At 36.2% G+C, this 21,208-nt stretch overlaps 1 protein-coding gene across 8 annotated transcripts in view; it reads left to right on the forward strand.

Annotated features, from left to right (window-relative positions):
• Positions 1 to 20,446, forward strand: part of FAM184A (family with sequence similarity 184 member A) — a 120,276-nt gene extending 99,830 nt beyond the window's left edge. For 2 of the 8 annotated variants that reach the window (XM_043890360.1, XM_043890358.1), the window contains 7 exons: positions 2,774 to 2,901; positions 4,231 to 4,415; positions 4,858 to 5,004; positions 12,147 to 12,264; positions 15,784 to 15,888; positions 18,290 to 18,525; positions 20,104 to 20,446. In XM_043890360.1, coding sequence (XP_043746295.1) covers positions 2,774 to 2,901; positions 4,231 to 4,415; positions 4,858 to 5,004; positions 12,147 to 12,264; positions 15,784 to 15,888; positions 18,290 to 18,525; positions 20,104 to 20,185 — 1,001 coding nt within the window. In that variant the 3' untranslated portion in view covers positions 20,186 to 20,446. The other 6 variants (XM_043890361.1, XM_043890359.1, XM_043890362.1 and 3 more) reach the window with 4 other exon arrangements.
• The last annotated feature ends 762 nt before the right edge of the window (positions 20,447 to 21,208 follow it).

A 21,208-nucleotide genomic window follows, 5' to 3' on the forward strand; every position in this document is an offset into this window, starting at 1 on the left:
ATTCCTGCCTGGAGAATCCCATGGACAGAGGAGCCTGGTGGGCTACAGTCCATGGAGTTGCAACGAGTCGGACACAACCGAGCGACTAACACTTTCACTTTCATAAGAAATAGAAGGGTGAGATCCTCTGAATGCTTTACCCAGCTTCCCCCAAAGGTAACATTTTCAAAACTAAAGTGCATGTCACAGCCAGGATGTTGACACAGAAGACACAACATTCCCATCACATGCGATCCCTACTGCCTGTATATAGCCACAGGTACTCTACTCCCTCCCCATCTTTAATTTCTGGCAACCATTCATCTCTTCTGCATTTCTTTAATGTTGTCATTTTAAGAACATTGTAAGTGGAATTGTACAATATGTAACCTTTTGATATTGGCTTTTTTCCACTCAGCATAATTCTCTGCAGGTTCATTCAGGTTGTTATATGTATCAGTAGTTGTCCCCATGACTATTGACTTCTCATATTTGTTGTCTTCACCCACTGAAGGACATCCATGTGTTTTGTGCAAATTTAGGCAGGAGCTGAGTTGCAGGAGTTCTTGTGCAAATGTAGGCAGGAGTTGGTCGTATGATAATCATATGTTTAGTTTGTTAAGAAACTGCCTGTTTTCCAGACTGGTTATACCATTTTATATCCCCACCAGCAATGATGGGGATCGAGTTTCTTCACATCCTCACCAGCATTTGATGTGTCATTATTTTGTATTTTAGCCATTCTGGTAGGAGTGTAGTGATATCTCACTGTGAATTTTACTTTGCATTTCCCTAATAGCTAAAGGTACTGAGCATTTTTTCCACATGCTCATTTACCATTTGTGTATCTTCTTTTCCAGTTTAACTATTTCTGTTTTTACACCCATCTGTGGCTTCAGTGACCATCTATTGTGCTGTGACTCCAAATATGTATTTCTAGACCAAACTACTTTCCTTGTGAATTAGACTTACACTTTTTACAACTTTTTAGACTGTTAGATATTCTAATTCACACTCTGTGTTTTAAAATATTAGCTCACCATCTCCCTCACTTCTAAAATATGTTTCCGTTTCTAAAGTTTCCACTTGAATTTATGGTATCACTGTTTACTGAGTTGCTAAAACTATGAATCTGGGAGGTGCCTTCAACCTTTTTTCTTTTGCTTCCATATCCTGTTAGATCCTCCTCTTAAATATTCTCTGTATCTGTTTCCTCTTCTTTCATCCTTCTGCCACACTTGATTCATGGTTGTACCATTTCTCACCTGAATTATTGCCACAGCCTTCTTGCTGATCTCTCTTCTACAGTCCATTCTCCAGACTCCAGTTGGGTTAATTTTTGCTAAACTCAAGTCTCACCATGTGACTTTAATCCTTCAGTGATTTCTTGTGTCCTTCCTCAAGTCCTGAAGCAGCCCAGCACCAGGGGAAACAACTTATGAGGTTCTTGGGAGGAGCCTAAATTGACTTGCTACAAGCACAGCATTTTTTTTTTTAACAAACTTTTTAGTTTATATTGGGGTATAGCCAATTAACAATATTGTGATAGTTTCAAGTGGAGAACAAAGGGCTTAAGCCATACATATACAAGTATCCATTCTCCCCCAAACTCCCCTCCCATCCAGGCTGCCACATAACATTGAGCAGAGTTTCCTGTGCTATACAGTAGGTCCTTGTTCGTTATCCATTTTAAATATAGCAGTGTGTACGTGTCCATCCCAAACTCCCTAACTATCCCTCCCACTGGTAACCATAAATTTGTTTTCTAAGAAACATAGCATTTCTTTGAAATCTCATGTTTTAGCTTTGAAATTTGTAATTTGTATTTTACTCATATCTTCAGTATTAATATAAAAACAGTGACTTTTCCAGAAATCTTCAGATCAAATTCATGTTTCAGAAGATGTCATACGTCCACGCATTTTCAGTATCTTAGTTTGAGGACCGTGAATCAGAACATGCAGTGGAAAGCATTTGTGTTAAAAAGCTTTCTCAGAACTGGGCTCTGTTGTCTGTCCAAATGACTGCTTGCTCTGTGGGCACTTGCCACACCAAACTTTTTATAGTTTGTCTGATAGACCAGGTTCTTTCTGCTTTTGCATATGTTAGCCTGCATTACTGTGACAATTCCTTTGTGATCCTACCCCGTTTCCCTCTCCTAGGAAATCTGGGTTCTTGGACAATACCCTGCTCTCATTATAAACCGTGTTCATCTCTGATACCCCACGTAACTCCTTGACATGATGTTTTTCCCTCTAGCCTGTGCAGTTATAAAAACAAAGTTATATCTTATTCTCCCCTCGTATAGTACCTGGCATTCAGTATGTGTGGATTTTATGAAATAATCTCAAATTCAGATAAAAATGATGACTTCCAAATCACCAGGAACATTTACCAGATAGTGCTTAACATCATTGAGTGATTTTGTGGAAGAAGTCTTAACTGGCTGGGAAGTTCCCTCCTAAATATATGTTATAGTACTATTCAACTCTAAATTTATATTCTACTAGTGAGTGAGAAGAGTTTTAAAAATTTCCTTTCCGTTAGCACCTTGCTTGCAAACTGAAAGCCTATACAGAAATACCTTGATTCATTTGAGCAGCTGAATTGATACTTTATGATAGTCTGTAGTAGTCTAAGAGGCATACACAATTCTATGGTATTTTAATGGAAATATATGTGTCCTAATTTTAAAAAATAATACTTTGTAAATACTTTGTAACTTTTATAATTTTTATCTAAAATACTAATATTTTTAAAATACACTAAATCTCTTTTTTCCCTTTGATACCAGCTTCCTTACGCTCCGAACTAAACCAGCAACATGCAGCTGCAATTGATTTGTTAAGGCATAATCATCATCAAGAATTGGCAGCTGCTAAAATGGAATTAGAGCGAAGCATAGACATCAGCAGAAGACAGGTAAAAGAGCATTGTGTTCTGTGATGACTTCTTAAATGTGAACAGATTTGAAAATGTTCACAATTTTATGAAAATCATTTTGTAATAACTAGTATTTCAGTAGTAATTATTTACTGTCTAATTAAAGAGTTATTTTTAAAGAGAAATAGGTAATTTGACTTTAGTATAATGGTCAGTTTATTTCATGACCTTTCAATTGAATATTTTGAATTTTATTTGCATTTTGAGTGAACAATGAAATGTGAATAATACAAAGAGTGAAAACAGAATACTATAAGACAGCAGTGTCCAGTGGAACTTTTCATGATGAAGGACCTGTTGTTTTAATATATCTGTCCTAAGGTAGTCACTAGCCAAACATGTCTAGTGTAACCAAGGACCTGATTTTTTAATTAGTTTTTATTAATTTATTTAATTTATTTCAGTTAATTTAAACTTGAATACAAATAGCCATATCAGATAGCACAGCCGTAGAAGTAGCAGGTCCTCAGGAAGAAGGAAGATAATTTGTATTTCCATATCACTAGCACAGCTACTGTTCACACTTTAAATTTTTCTCATAAATACTGTCTTTAACTAGATAGTTTGTATCCTGAATATATGTCTGGATGAAATGGATTTCTAGGCATAGTACAATGAAGGCCACTTTTTATCAGTTTATTACTAATGACTTTCACTTTGTTCTTCAAATATGTTAAATGATCAGCTCAAATTTTTCTTCATTACTAGAAAGCTTTAAATGAACTACCTTACACCCGTGGAGGTAAGTTCTATTCTCTTCAGCTAGACTGCTGCTGGAATTGACCATGTCTAGATCTGCAGAATTTGCCAAAAGCAGTGACTTCTAGGAAGATGGAAGGGAGTTTATCTGTCAGACAAGATAACTGCTTGACCAGCATGAAGCAGATTAAGTCTTCTAAGCAACAGGATGTGTGTGTTTGGGGATGGCCTTTATTAGAGGCTGGTCCTTTTTAAATTAAAGAACAATGGTACTAGCATTTTACTAGAACAATGATTCTAGTCTCAGCTCTGCCACTGATTATAAGTCATCTTTGGACAAATCTCTCTTTGGTATTGTTTTCTTAATCAGTAAAATGAGGGAGATGTGCTTATATGGTCTTTCGAGTCCCCTGTGGCCTGAAATTACTGAAGCTGAATCCATATAAACACTTTTTTATATATACGAGAATAGAGGTTTCCTGGTTTCAGCAGTTTGCTTTTGAAGCAATGTCAGATTTATTACATTTGACATTCCAGTATGTCATTTTCTTCCTCTTAAACAGAGAAAGTGAATAGGTAGAAAACTTTTCAGAACTATTTATTTTCCAGAGTAAGGAGCACATGTGCAGAATAACAGATCTACAAGATGAAGTAAGACACAGAGAGCATCACATCTCAGACTTGGATAAGGAGGTACAGCACCTTCATGAAAATATAAATGCCCTAACCAAAGAACTGGAATTTAAGGGAAAAGAAATTCTCAGAATACGAAGTGAATCCAACCAACAGATGAGGTATGCCATTAATTACTGCAGAAGGAATTTGCAGTGTTACCTGAAAGACTATTGCAATGGTATTTAACAATACATGCCTATTTTTATGACTAGATAGCCTTCCAGTAAGATACTGAAGACCAGTTTTTACTTTGTTGACTATGTTATCATTTGACTGTAGAAGAAATGTTTATATTCTGAATGATGTATATGCATTTACTAACTTTTCAAATTATATATAAGTAACTAAAACTTTTAAAAATGTTATTTAAAAAAGCATTAAAGGAGACAACTTTAACAAGCTAGAAGATTAGAGCAAAGTAAGTACTTTAGACTGTTACCAATGATTTTCTAATTTTCTGTATATTATACCTAAAAACCATTTCAAATCTGGTAGAATATAGAAAGTTTTGAAAGCTTGACTTCAGAATAACATTCTCTTAACTAAAAATAAATTAAACAGGTTGCATGAACAAGATTTAAACAAGAGACTTGAAAAAGAGCTGGATGTCATGACAGCAGACCACCTCAGAGAGAAAAATATCATGCGGGCAGATTTTAATAAGACTAACGAGCTACTCAAGGAAGTAAATGCAGCTTTACAAGTGTCGTAAGTCACCTTATGTTAAAGACAATTCACATGTGGAGAATAAATAAACTGAGGATCACTGTGTCTCACCTCAGGTTAGCTAGTCTTGAATCAAATTGATATTTTAAAAAGAAAACTTAATGTCATATTACAGATGGTAATTGCAATATATTATTTAATTAGAAGAAGGCAGTTGAATGAATATGTTTAATCAGCTGCTGCTGCTACAATTGTACTAGGACAATACTTGTCCAAAGACTGTCCCTCAGGGGGACATGAACATGATCCTCAGGGATCATGAACTATCATGCCATGGTGAAAACTCAAAAGATATCCATATTGTGACCAGTGGGATTATTATGATCCTATATATATTAATGATACATATTTTGCAAAAATACCAAAATATCTTAAAGAAACAAATATGCCTCTTAATGGTAGTGATTCCTTGTAAGAACTAGATCAGGAGATACTGGGAATGGAGAGGAGCAAAAACTTCCATCTTATTTTGTATTACTCTGTTGACACATTGTTTGAATTCCTACAACAAACATTTGATTGTTTTATGATTTTAAAAATCAATAAAGATAAAATATCACAAAATTACTACTTATACATAGTGGCTCCCATATAGTTAAAACCCAAAGTTCTAATTACTGGTTTATGTTTTTGTTGTTTTTATTTTTTTTTTAAACTTACTCATCCTCTTTTTTACACTTATTTATAAACTTCTATAGCCAATGCACCTGGCATTCACTCCGTCTCTGTGGCCTAAACTGTGGTCCAATTTAAGTTATCTCAGAAATAATTTACTCTGAGCTGCATCATATGGTTTATTCACCTTCAGTCTCTCTTTTTCCAATCAGTTAAAAAGCCTTCATTAAAAAATGTAAGTATTTCCACATACTTTGATAAAGTCAAAATAGTGACTTAATTCCATTACTGTCAAACTCTGGGCTCCGGCGTGCCTTCTCCTGCCTCATCCCACAGCCATCCGTATTCCCTGTCTGCTACTTGTGTGTCAGCCACACTGACCCTGTCAGTTCCTTCTAAGAGTCTCCTGTGTTGTCCTCTACGGTCTAGAATAACCTTCTCTGTCATTCCTACCTATTACCTTCTTCCAACCATCTCTCATTTCCTGCATTTAACCAGCTAAGTCTCATAGTAAATATTGTTACATATGTACCATATATGCCCACTTTCACTATAGCTGAAACGGAAAACAGCATCCCCCACCTCGGCCATTGGCATTTACTTCAGTGGCCTCGGAGGTGAGGTATTCTTTCTGATGGACCTACACGGAATTTTCCCATCAGTAGGCACTCAGGGAATATTTTACAAGTAAAAATTTTGAGGATTCCCTATAATATTTACTACTTCATAAAGTTACCATTGAAATGGTAGATACTCATGAGGTAATTTCCTCATAGTGGTTTTTGGTGTTTGTGGTTACCAGAGATACTTTTTAAATCCTTTTGAGCTGCTGTTAAGAGCTCAGATACCTGCTGTGTAGAAGAGCTTATATCCTCAGGCATTTTGCAGAAATAAGTTACAGTAAACCCTAGGGCTGGGCTTTCCCTTTCTCTGACCTCTGTGTTATTTGTCAGGCAGAGGCTGCAAAATCTCCCACTTCATACTCTGAAAAAACATGCTCACAGTAATAATAACCTCTGTCTGTCCGTGTGTCCTATCTCCTTAGGAATGTTAATTTACAAAGAGTAAAGGTTATATCGTTTTACTTCATTCTGTTTTTTAGGGTTTGAACATTATAAATTTTTAGTAGATAGTAAATAATTTAGTTTAATATTCAGTTTTAATCAAAGAATTATTATTACTCATAAGTCAAGTATTTTATCTGATTTTCTAGATCTACCATTTTTTTCTGCTTCAAGTAGGTCTATGCTAAACCAACCATATTTCTTTTTTCACCTGCTATCATCATGAAATTAGCCTCTGGTTTTAGGTATCTACTCATTTAGTTAAAAACAAACACACATACGAATGTATTTAGACCAGCAACGTCTAACACATTTTTCTGTAACAGCAAAAATGTCCAATATAGTAAATGCTAGCCACAAAGGCTGTTGAGCACTTCAGACAGTGGCTGGTAAAACCAAGGAACTGAATTTTTAACTTCATTTAATTTTAACTAACATAAATGTTAATAGCCACATATGGGCTAGTGGCTTCCATATTGAAAAGAAGAATTTTAGACAGTTGGATATTTCTGATGCATATCCTCAAAAGCAGCCTGCTAGGATCTGCTGAATGGATTTAGACAGAGGTGGAATGCAGGGAGGGTCCATCTTGGTTTAAGGAACTGGGAGACAACTTTTGGACTACTTTCAGCCTGTTTCAGAGAACTAAGGGCACCCTATTAAAGTTCCTAGTCAACTACATGCTGACTTTAAAGCTTCAAAATCAGGAAAGCCCTGTGGATCCTCGGCAGTGGGTGTGGTGGAGGGACCAGAGGAACGTGCGTCCACCTGCAGGGTTGCAACTGGGAGCTGAGGGGCCGCTGAAGCAGCTGGACATTTCTTGTTTTTGTTCCTGTCCCAAGCCTTTGTTTGGATTCCAGGGAAATGAAATGGGGAACATTGTAGAAATGATGATAAGATTTCTGTATCTGTTACAGAATAATTACCAGCAATCTTTTCTAGTGCTGGGTGTTAAAGCCTTCTTAGGTTTTTGGATATTCTATAGAAATCATTTTTTTTTTGAATGCTATAGTGTCTTAGTAAAAACATTGTATCTAAGAAATATGTCATGGTTTTTGTTTTAGAAACAGATGAGAGAATGGGCTAATTTTTAAAGAATTGTGTTTGTGCTAAATGTAAATATACACAGAACTTGGAGTCATGGCAGATCTATATTATGCAAAAAAAGGTGATTTGCCTCAGAGATGATGATGATTTAGGTTATTTTACCTTAACTTCTCACTGTACTGAGGGCTTCCCAGGTGGCGCTAGTGGTAAAGAACCCGCCTGCCAATGCAGGAGACGTATAAGAGACACAGATTCTATCCCTGGGTCGGGAAAGTCCCCTGGAGGAGGGCATGGCAAACCTTTCCAGTATTCTTGCCTAAAAAATTCCATAGACAGAGGAGTTGGGCAGGCTACAGTCCATGGGGTCACAAAGAGTTGGACACTACTGAAGCAACTTAGCCCTGCAGCACTGTACTGAAGCCAAAAGATAATTTCTTCTTGGGGGGACACTGAGTTTCTGTTCAGTTCAGTCGCTCATCGTGTCCCACTCTTTGCGACCCCATGGACTACAGCTCGCCAGGGCTCCCTTTCCATCACCAACTCCCGGAGTTTACTCAAACTCATGTCCATTGAGTCGATGATGCCATCCAACCATCTCATCCTCTGTCGTCCCCTTCTCCTCCTGTCTTCAATCTTCCCCAGCATCAGGGTCTTTTCAAATGAGTCAGTTCTTTGCATCAGGTGGCCAAAGTACTGGAGTCTCAGCTTCAGCATCAGTCCTTCCAATGAATATTCAGGACTGATTTCCTTTAGGATGGACTGGTTGGATCTCCTTACAGTCCAAGGGACTCTTGAGAGGCTTCTCCAACACCACAGTTCAAAAGCATCAATTCTTCAGCGCTCAGCTTTTCTTCCAAGGAGTAGGCGTCTTTTAATTTCATGGCTGCAGTCACCACCTGCAGTGATTTTGGGGCCCAGAAAATAAAGTCTGTCACTGCTTCTGCACTTGGACTTTAAGTAGGTTTGTGCTGTGTTGTTGTGCTCAGTTGCGTCTGACTCTTTGCGACCCCTTGGACTGTAGCCCCCTAGGCTCTTCTGTCCATGGGATTCTCCAGGCAAAAATACTGGAGTGGGTTGCCATTTCCTCCTCCAGGGATCTTCCCGACCCAGGGATTGAACCTGTTTCTTGCTTCTCCTGCACAGGCAGGCAGATTCTTTACCACTGCATCAGTAATCCCTAATTAAAAAAAGTTCTCCACCACATTAGAATTACTTACTCTTTAAAAGTTGCTTGAGTTTTTAATATAATGCCCTAATAGTTCATTGTTGTTTGATTTTTAAATTGCCATAAAGTCATTTTCATAATCTTTGTGAGGTCAGGATGTAGGTTGTTCTCTTGTCACAAGGTTGAGTCTGTGCCTATAATTTACGTGAAAAGAAAAGTTTAATGTTATACTCCTTGAATTACTCTATTTCCTTTCCTTAAGGCTATAGAAGAAAGGTGGTATAATAGAGTTCTTTCATCTTATACAATTAAAATTCTAAAATAGATACGTGACTATTGTTGTTTGGCTCTAAAAGCTCAACTTACTGATTTTTTTTTTTTTGGTCAGTTATTTTAAAAACGTAGGACTATCAACTTGGAAAATTTTTATGCAGCTTTTTAAAAGCATTCATTTTTGGTTATTGTTGTCCAGGAACCATAGACACTGACCTATATACTCTCAGAGCGAAAAAAAAAGGGGGGGGCATGTATGCCTGGTGACCCTAATTAATAATTTTGTATGCTGTACTTCTGTCTGTTCATTCTTTGTGTTACTTCTAATGGGAATCTGTATTTTGAGTAAAAGGCTGCATGTACTTGGCGTGGTTCCCTCAAGGCAGTGTTTGCTAGGCTTTAAGCTTTCCTATAAAGCCTTTGGGAATTTGGTCATTTCCTCCACGTATGATACTATTTTCTTAATATTTTTAATTGAGTCATTTTATTAATCAGCTTTTCCTGTTAAACTTTTAACTCTGCAGTTAAACCATTATTACTACTGAAAAGTATTTTTCATTATTCTAAATAGAAGCAAAGCTATAATTATATAGTTTCTGTGAAAATACAACAATATTATTAGATCCTGGCTAGCACTGATGCCCAAGGCCTGCCTGAGAGTTGTGAAACAGTGTAATAAGCAAATACGTTATGAAGGCCAGTCAAGATACACAGAACCAAACAGACTTTTCTCCTCATAATCCGAATGATTAAAGGAGAACAAACTAAAAACCATCTCCTGTATTACTAGTTGTTCACACCTAGTCTTTGGGAAGCAGGTGGCTTAGAGAATTGTGTGGGGCAACTGAGGAAAGGTTGGTGGGTGTTGACTTGAGTGAATATCAGAAGAGTACCAAGTGTACTCCCCCCATCAGGAGTTTGAAAGACTAGTAATTCTTGAAACACGTTTGCAAATTAAATCTTCATCATATTACTTGTTCTCTCCTTTAATGCTTTCTCATTTGTGTTTATATGGATGTTTCTTCAATTTAATCAATTATTTTTTCCATTTAATATCCAGGAATCTTAAAAAAAAATTTGGTGCTGTAAAGATATTTTGTGGAGAAGATTAACTGATAATTCTGTAGGTAAAGAATGTTAAAACAAAAACATAACACTGGAATTTTAAGTACAGAGACCTTTATTATGCAGAAAGGTGGTTCAGGGATCTTAACTGACTGTTTTAGACTCACTTTACCTTGACTTCTCATTGTACTGGTACAAAAAGATCAACCATTATAATGGATTAAAATAAGGCTTTAAATTAAGATTTTTTTTTTTAACGACCATTTATTACCAGGTATTTTTGTTCATTCTCAGGAAACAGCTCAAAAATCTTGTGCCTTACTTTTAACTGATAAAGTACTCCAGTGACACCTTGTGGCTACTCTGATGTGAAACACAAATGCCTTTTTCCGTTTCTCAAGCTTCTCAAAACCATTGCCCGTAAAATATATAAACCTTTGCCAATACAGTGCCACGTCATGATAAAATGCAAGGTTAAGGTATATGACCTCAGTGACTTGTCACAGCAGAAGAGAAGTGAAGTTAGTGAAACTTGCCTCACACTGGACTGACAGAGTCCCAGCCGATCCTGAGATAGTTGCTGTCTAGCGCCACATTTCTCCCCCTCATACTTCCCTACTTCCCACGGTAGAACTTTAGCCATGGGGCTAGATAGGGAGCCAGAAATGTTATCTCCAAGTCTTTGGCTTGAGCTGAGTTAGTGGAGTTGGCTGAAAGTACTAAACTGCACGGATTCTGGTGCCCCTCTGGTATTGGGTGTGTGGGGTGGTGGGAATGGCTTATCAAATCCTAGAGGATAGATCGTCTAGAAGTTTCTCAATATTGAGTGAACAAATTTTTCTGTGAATCTTCATTAACTATAATTTTATTGAGGTTAAGTTTATTCTTTGTATTTTGAAAACAAGTTTTTAAAGTATTCTTATTATTTGAATATTCTAAAATTCAGAGTGCTTTTTTCTCAGACTAAGGTAGCAGTTTCTATTTGCATCCTCTTCACTGTGCCCTGTCCTATATCCTTAGACTCTGCAGGGTCTGTGGCACCTCTGCTCATAAAAGTGACCTCTGTTCTAGAATCTTTGGTGACATTTAGTTCTGTTACCTTCTCATTTCCTCCAGGGCAGATGAACAGGCCCAGAAGGAAATATAATTCTTCTTTTTATCCAGTGAACCATTTTTTTTCCGGTTTATATGTACCAGCTGATACATGGAATTTGTAAGCTGCATTTCCCATAACCCAGGAAAGAATGATGTCATTTGTGTGTGCTTTTGTTGCCCTTTGGTCTGTATCTTTTGTCCTTTTTATATATGTTACCAGACCTTATGTCATCACACAGTACTGTATGTGTGGTAAATTCTGTCAGTAGTAAGCCTACATGTCCAGCATCAAGCCAGCATTGCTAGGTTAGTATTATTCAGTATATTATTTCTTCTACAGCACATACCTCACCTTATTCCCATGTACACTTGAATAACTTAAAAATGAGTGAATTCTTCCAAAAGTAATCTACAAAGTCTCTAATAACACCATCTACCCTTAAAGAGCCTTTAATAACACTACCTCTCTATTTTTTCACTTTTCATTTTGTATTGGGGTATAGCCAATTAACAATCTTGTGATAGTTTCAGGAGAACAGCGAAGGGACTCAGCCATACTTAAACATATATTCATTCTCCCCTAAACTCTCCTCCCCATCCAGGCTGTCACATAGCATTGAGCAGAGTTCCATGAACTCACAGCAGCTCCTGAGGTAGTCATGTCATGATGCTTACAAGTTTTAGCTAAAATGTTTGACTATGTAAATTTTGTGTGTTCAGCTGGACTGATTTGAAAAATATAGGCATTACAAAATAATGTCTTCTTCATATCAATGAGCTAAAGGTTTTCTTGTTTTTAGACTAGAAGAGATGGAAGAAAAATATCTAATGAGAGAATCAAAACCAGAAGATGTACAGATGATTGCAGAATTAAAAGCCATGCTTACAGAAAGAGACCAGGTCATAAAGAAGCTAATGGTAAATTGTTTTGGTTTTGCAAAGTGGGGGGTTATGCTGTAACTATCTTAATAATTAATAGACTGTTGAATGGGAAAATATTTTTAAGTAATGCTAAACAAAAGTTGAAAAAGTACAAAATATGTATTATGACTGAACATTTGTTAAAATGTTTATGAACAAGGATAAATACAATTTTATTTATCTTTTCCATTTATTTTTATTAGTTGGAGGCTAATTACTTTACAATATTGTAGTGGTTTTTGCCATACATTGACATGAATCAGCCATGGATTTATATGTGTTCCTCATCCCGATCCCCCCACCTGCCTCCCTCTCCATCCCATCCCTCTGGGTCTTCCCAGTGCACCAGCCCCAAGCACTTGTCTCATGCATCCAACCTGGCCTGGTGATCTGTTTCACCCTTGATAATATACATGTTTCGATGCTGTTCTCTCGAAACATCCCACCCTCGCCTTCTCCCACAGAGTCCAAAAGTCTGTTCTGTACTTCTGTGTCTCTTTTTCTGTTTTGCATATAGGGTTATCGTTACCATCATTCTAAATTTCATATATATGCGTTAGTATACTGTATTGGTCTTTATCTTTCTGACTTACTTCACTCTGTATAATGGGCTCCATAAATACAGTTTTAAAATTTAAACTTGGTATTAGGGTAAGGAGATTGTTTTTTTCAGTAATTTTTTTTAAAAAATGCTTTTGAGTACATATTGAATGTTCAGTAATATGTCACTGCCAGTGTACATTAGTAAACTATTGAAGTGTGTGTGTGTGTAATTGGATAGGAAAGAACTCAACACATACATGCATTAGCCTGCAGTGTATACTTCCAATTAGTCATGTCAGCTTCCTAAAGTGTGTTCCACCAAAGCCTGATCCAAAGACATACTTCATGGAAAAAGGATTCCATTTTCTTAGGGTTTCCCTAAGAAAAGCTACCGGCTCTCTGTTGAGAGTCTCAATGCACACTAAGGTGTTAGGGGCTCTGAGAAGTCCATCAGGGAAGAAAATACAGATTTAACAATAAATATACTGCCTTCATTAGAGTCATTATTCTTCAAGAATAAAAATACACAAATGTTTTAAAATTCATAAAACATTTCAGAATCTTCTAAAATTATATGACCTGATCAGTAAGTAAAATATTGCTTTTTACTGCCACTGACAAATAAAAATCAGAGTATAACTAGAAATAGAATGCTAACCATTCTATTTGCTCATTGATCTTTTCATAACAGCTTTGGATATTAGCATGCAAAGAGAGTCTAAGAGCATTTATATTGAAGTCCTTGTTCCTTAACGTGTTTCTTAAAGCATTTAGGAAAGCCATCCTGTTTCATGGGATTAGAAGTTCCTGCCAAAAGCAACAGGTAGTTGACTGGGGTTCATAAATGGAACCCAGGAGCAGGCATTGGAAAGACAGAGTATGAGCTATTTCAACCCACTAACCACCCATTTTCCCAAGCTTTGTGAGCATGAGCACATGCATCGTAGCTTGCTCTGATAGCAGTAGATTCATGAAAAATTACCTCATATTCCATCTATGAAATCAGCAAATGTATTACTATTTTTTATCTGTAGTAGAAATAGCTGTTGATTTTCCAGTTCTAGCCACAGAGTAGTGTACAGTCTTTTCACTACTCCCTGATTCTATGAACTGTGAGGCACGTGGGCTAAGATTAACAATGCAAATTATAAATCACAGCAAGATCCTCTATGACCCACCTCCCAGAATATTGGAAATAAAAGCAAAACTAAACAAATGGGACCTAATGAAACTTAAAAGCTTTTGCACTACAAAGGAAACTATAAGTAAGGTGAAAAGACAGCCCTCAGATTGGGAGAAAATAATAGCAAACGAAGAAACAGACAAAGGATTAATCTCAAAAATATACAAGCAACTCCTGAAGCTCAATTCCAGAAAAATAAATGACCCAGTCAAAAAATGGGCCAAAGAACTAAACAGACATTTCTCCAAAGAAGACATACAGATGGCTAACAAACACATGAAAAGATGCTCAACATCACTCATTATCAGAGAAATGCAAATCAAAACCACAATGAGGTACCATTACACGCCAGTCAGGATGGCTGCTATCCAAAAGTCTACAAGCAGTAAATGCTGGAGAGGGTGTGGAGAAAAGGGAACCCTCTTACACTGTTGGTGGGAATGCAAACTAGTACAGCCGCTATGGAAAACAGTGTGGAGATTTCTTAAAAAACTGGAAATAGAACTGCCATATGACCCAGCAATCCCACTTCTGGGCATACACACTGAGGAAACCAGATCTGAAAGAGACACGTGCACCCCAATGTTCATCGCAGCACTGTTTATAATAGCCAGGACATAGATGCCCATCAGCAGATGAATGGATAAGGAAGCTGTGGTACATATACACCATGGAATTTTACTCAGCCGTCAAAAAGAATTCATTTGAACCAGTCCTAATGAGATGGATGAAACTGGAGCCCCTTATACAGACTGAAGTAAGCCAGAAAGATAAAGAACATTACAGCATACTAACACATATATATGGAATTTAGAAAGATGGTAACAATAACCCTATATGCAAAACAGAAAAAGAGACACAGAAATACAGAACAGACTTTTGAACTCTGTGGGAGAATGTGAGGGTGGGATATTTCAGAAGAACAGCATGTATACTATCTATGGTGAAACAGATCTCCAGCCCAGGTGGGATGCATGAGACAAGTGCTCGGGCCTGGTGCACTGGGAAGACCGAGAAGAATCGGGTGGAGAGGGAGGTGGGAGAGGGGATCGGGATGGGGAATACGTGTAAATCTATGGCTGATTCATATCAATGTATGACAAAACCCACTGAAATGTTGTGAAGTAATTAGCCTCCAACTAATAAAAAAAAAAAAAAACAATGCAAATTATAGTCAGTCGTAACTAGAAGGGGGCTGAATAATCTAGTTCTACTAGAGCATAGGCCTGCCTTTCACAACACAGTGATCCATTTACTTATGTGTTTACTTCCTACAGTCTGATTGTAGGAAGCACTTGGTGAAACGAAAGGCAAAGGGCTTATCTCTGTATGGACGATTCACTTTTTCTCTATTCTGTGGTTACCACTGCTTAAATATATTCAGAGAGCAGATTAGGACTCACAAATAATGATATACCATAGTGTCATCTTCATAGACGGAAACAACTCAGCCATGCACACAGCTCCATGAATACAAGTTAAGCCTAATCAAAACACACAGTCAGCCCTCTGGAAAAGAGATGGGCCAAATAGAGCATTTAGCTAGCCTTGGAGGGAAGAGGTATGAAAGGAAGAGAGGAGTCCCAGAGCATAAGGTTTTAAAGGTGCTGAGAACTTACCAACCAGCCGACTTTAAGACCCTGGCAATTAGGTCTAGAAATCTTTGAATAATGTATATAAATTTTCATTCAGGTTTTATATTAAATTTTGAATGAAATGGCATTTATATAGTTAAGATTTAAATAGTCAATAGAAAATGTTTAAGAAATGTTTGTAATTCTTTCGCATAGGAGGATAATAAATTTTATCAGCTGGAATTAGTCAATCGAGAAACTAACTTCAACAAAGTGTTTAATTCAAGTCCTACGGTTGGTGTCATTAATCCACTGATGAAGGTATGTGCTATAAACATTGCAAAATAGGAATGTGGTTTAAAACTTGATTAAAATTTTTATAAAATATTTAGAGCAGCATAGGACAAAGCTTCCAAAAAGTGTTTCCTTAAATTTAATAATCTAGGACTAAATCTATGAATTCTTTGTGTACTAATTTTCAGAATGAGATGCTAATAATATTCATTTATTTGCTGAAAATTCATATTCCTTGAAACAATGTTTTATTAACATTGTAAAACCTTGGTTATACCATTTCATTTTTCGTATCTATTTTTTTTTAAAAAGCTAACTTCAGTCTTTTCAAGATAATTTCCGTCATTTCCTTAGTGTTCACTATCCTCTGGGGAATCTTGAACAGTACTCCAAGCTGTGTGTCCCCAACAGCTCTCCCTGCCATAATGGGCCTTAGGTTGGACTTGCGTTTTGTTACCTACTTGTCTTCAGAGAATGGCCTTATTTCTCATGGCCTTATCACCTTTTTTGAAAATTAAAGTTGAAAATGACCTGTTCTAACATTCTGTTGCTGTCTTAGGACAGATAGAAGAGCCTTGTAGACAAATGAAATGGACATGGCTAAGCCTTGTACCTCTTGGTACCCCAGCCTACTCTGGCTCCTGTCATGGTGCTATAGGTATAGTGGGTATTTAGTAAATATTTGTTCGGTAACAAAATTCTAGCTTATAAGCTAGAACAAACCACTCTAGTGAATAAAGCAAGTAATAACAAACAGCTGTGTATGTTGGCTTTATAGGGATTATATATCTTTTAGCATAAATCAGTAGTAGAAATAAAAATGCCAGTGCTAAAGCTGTTTTTTTTTTTTTTCCAATTCAGATTTCATTAATTTTGACATCATACCTAATTTCTCTTAGGAGCTTAGCCAGAAAAACTTCTGCTTTTCAAGTTCATAAAACTTCTGTGAAGAAGATGGGATTTATCCTTCCTTCACAAGTTAAACTGCTTCAAACTTTAAACTGTTTTCTAAAATGACTTAAATGATTTGTAAAATGGAATGGCATATAGAGCCTTCTCAAAAAAATAACTGGTGAATGAATGAATATAGTTAGTTTCAGTTTTTAAATTCATTATTTAGGGTGACATTAGCTTTTAATTAAAAAGCTAGGTTAGGAGACTTGTTAAAACAAGATTGGAAATATTTTCTTATTTTATGAGAATTACATTTTTAGTCACAAAATCATTATTGTAGAATGTTGCCAATGATACTTTTAATTTCTTAAAATAAAAAACTTAAGTAGTTTTGATTTTGCCCTCTTATGACTAAAACAAGAAAATGCCAAAGATACATCTTCATAAATTTTGACTCCTAATAGTGACTCAGTTTTCACAAATTCTGAAGATGGTATCACCCTTTATTTTTGCCGTTATGCTAAAATAGGCTTCTTTCCTGGGACTTTATGATTCACAGAAAATGACATAGAGGACAGTGTCTAGGTAATGAGATCATTATATGTAAGGAAAAGGACCATCTTTCTATTGTCTTTTTTTTTTAATTCTGGAGTCATCTTACAAAAAAATTATTTCATACGTTTAATTAGCATACTTTTAGTCAGTAAAAGATGGAATATTCAAAATATCATACATGTTAGTTTTTATTCCACATAGCAAGATGATGTTCATTGATTCTACAAATGAATAGAGCTTAAAGCTAATGATTTGAAAGCCAATAGATTTTAATAATCCACAGTTGTATTGCTGTTTTCATCTGTCAGTTTTAAAGGCCAGTTGAAAGACGACACTGATCACTTTTGTCTTATAACTCTTAAATTTCTTAAAAGATTGTGAGCTATTATGATAACTACCAATGAATTGGTAAATGAGACTTAAGTATACAGATTTCATTTTCCCTCTTCAGAAAGATGGTATAGTGAATTTAAAACCAAATTATTTCTCTAGGTCAGCTCTAAGTCCTAGGTAGAGATGTGAGACTTGTTTCAAACTAACTTTGCCAAGCATTTTCTCATTCCTTTTATTTTCCAGGCAAGGACTGCCTCCCTTTGACAGATGGCTAAAGTTCACGGACCTCTCTTTTAAAATTATGTTAACTTTTCACCTTTTCCTCATTTTAGCCTAAACCCATTCAACCTCGTGAGATCCATGAGATGTACTCTTTCCCCCTTTCCCTCCCTGTAGTCTTTACCCCTTGGCCTTCTCTATACCCACCCTCCTCCCCATGAACAATTCCTAAACATTTCTTCCTCATTCTTTCTGTCTGAGCAGTATGTCTGTCTGTGAGGGTTCCAAGTAGATAAAGATCACCTCTAAAGATCCCCAGACCACACTTTGGGTAACACTGGTTCATTTTAACATCCATCTTCCAAAACTTTCCCATGCCAAATTTATATCTTCTACTCTTCCTGTTTTCTCATTCGTCCTCATGCAGGCACTGTCCTCACATGTATTATTTTTAATGCAGCAAAAGAAGAAGAATGATAAGTCACCCACAAACAGGTTTGTGAGTGTTCCCAATCTAAGTGCTCTGGAATCTGGTGGAGTGGGCAATGGACATCCTAACCGCCTGGATCCCATTCCTAACTCTCCCATCCATGATATTGAGTTCAACAACAGCAAACCACTTCCTCAGCCCGTGCCGTCCAAAGAGCCCAAGACATTTCTGAGGTGAGCCCCGTCTCACCAGTGCTATTTTTTTCTTTTTTAACTTGAGAAATTTACCTTCTTACATTGCAGAAATCTACTACTTTAAGAACAGCCTAGCAAAAGAAATTTTATTGTGAAATATTTTCAAAATATATTTATCACCTCTCTAGAGAACTCCTTTTTGACTGTTTAAAAAGATTTTTTTCTATTTTGTTGTCAGTCAATTTTCTAAATGCTTAAAGAGGTGCTAATGTAATTATATGCTTAGAATTTTAATATGTATGGACCATTGCTTCATTTTTAGAATTATCACCAATTTTTCATTAACAACCTATCCTTATAACAGAAATTCAAAATATTTTTTATTAAGTGGCTTTTGTTTCTTATCTGTTTATCTTCCCCTTGCTTATTTATAAACATATATACTTCTTGCCAAAATAAAAAAATATATTAAGCTCTGGGAACTTAATGATAAAAGTAGGAAATTGAGAAGAAAAGTTTTGTAATTACCATTCCAATTTTATCTCAGAGTTCTCAAGTAAATGTATTAACATGTAAAATTAGAATGAAATTATTTGTTTACTCATGAAATAATTAAAGTCAGAAAGTACTGTCATTTTATGCTTACTATTACTGATTTTGTGCTGTTTTAAAATTTTTTGACTTGTTCTTACTAAATCTCCGTGTCACTAGTAATAATCTTACAGGTAAACTACTTTTTTTTCTAAACTGATTAATGACTAGTTAATGACATTATTTCAAATAGAAAAGATGATAGCAAGAATGAAAAATAGTCAAATACACGTGTGAATGTGTCTCCTGCTAAATACTTTGTGTTGCTTATTTTCCTTCGTGCATGGGTACGTTCAGGTATCATTAAGATGCATGTGCATGGGCTCAAGGAACATGGCCACTGGAGTTTCCATTACACATTGTTGCGTGCCTTGTAATTTCCCCCAGAGACGGTAGGGATGCTTTTATTTTCTTAACTAGCCCAAAGAATCTTTAGTTAGAGTTAAGATAAGTATAAAGTATATAACTTTGAAGATGGAGGGGAAATTGACTTTTTAATACACTCCTTTCCCCTAGAGTATCTGCTTGTGGAATTATGAAAGTTTAAATATACATACAGAAAAATATTATACCATGGTTTAGTCACTTAAATTAGTTATATTTAAGGACACATCTGTAAGAAATACTTGTGTCAGATTCTAAAAAATTTTTTAATTAATGAAAAGCAAAAAGGTGCTGAATGAGAAGAATGTTATCTTGTTCTTATTTCCCGCAGTTCCTCCTGAACTTTTTTGTTCAAAGAAGGTCACGTTACTTTTCTCAACTGTCTGATTTTTTGGGTTTTTTTTTTTTTTTGTAATTGTTGTGTAACGTGGCTTCTCCTTAATGGACTTCATCTGAGCTGCTCTGCACTCTCCTGGAGTGGGGACCACCACCTAGTATAGAGGAAATAGCCAAGCTTTAAAACGCATCTCCTAACTTAGGGAACTAGCTGTGCTCGTCTGCCCTGATGTTTTATGTGCTTTTCCCTTCCTTTTGCAAAACAGCTTAACGCTGGGTTACATGTCTCTCTCTTTATGAATCCAGTCCTCCTCAGAGTGAAGCTTCCCCCGTGGCTTCTCCAGATCCCCAGCGCCAGGAGTGGTTTGCCCGGTACTTCACATTCTGAAAGAACTGGCTTGCACAGTTCTGTGTGGACTCTGACTAAGAGCATGACCTTATGCAGATCATTATGTGAGCAGGCTCTCCTGTGTTCACACACTGTGAGAAAGTATGTGTCTCTCCAGTTGAAAATGCCCTGTACGTCCTGTGATATTTATTGGACTCACTCTAAGGTACTATATTATGTGTGTAATCATAACAGTTATTTTTATTTGAGATGGAAGAATCTTTAACCTTTGTAATTACTGCATAATAAATTTTGTTAGAACAAACAATATTTTTCTTTTTTCCAGTAAGTTTCTTGGTAATTTTTAAATACTTTTAAATTCCAGGTAAGACTTGCCAGAAAAAGTTTCACTGCATGATAATCATGAAATATTATTTTACTTCAATAATAGCAAAGTCGGGATAGGGAGATAAATGTTATAACCTATTCATTTGTTGCATTACCATGTAAAACTAAAGTGTGTTCTCTAAATTTAGAAGGCTAGAATGAAAACACTTGTGGAAATTATGGACTTCCAAGTATATAAAATACTGCCAACTTATGTTTTTGAAGTTATTCTGATAGTTGAGGACCTAGGGTTTGTAGTACAACATCCGTGCTCAGTGTTAAGAAGCCAGCTTGTTAGTTTTCTACATAGGCAATTTAGTATTGACACATGAACATGGACAAGTAACCATTATCACATGTTAATGACACCTTTTTAAAGTTTTCAGTACACCTTGGCAGGCTACTACATTGTATCCTGTGGCCTGAAAGAGTGTATCCATTTCTAAGGGTGCTAAATTTAGTTGATTCAGTAATGTAGATTTTAGAAGAGCCTGGGTGAACATTCATATAAACATCTATGAATAATTATAATAATGTTAAAGACCAACTTTTAAAATGACTGCTACATGTCAGGCACTGTGCTGAGAGGCCAAAAGAAAGATTATCATTTAATCCTCACACAGTCTTCAAGGAATAAACCATTGCATTTGAGTATGTAGAGCTGGTAGTGTGTTGTTTATCCTGAAAAAAAGCTTT

This window comes from Cervus elaphus, chromosome 28 (genome assembly GCF_910594005.1).
Source record: "Cervus elaphus chromosome 28, mCerEla1.1, whole genome shotgun sequence".
Lineage (NCBI taxonomy): Eukaryota > Metazoa > Chordata > Mammalia > Artiodactyla > Cervidae > Cervus > Cervus elaphus.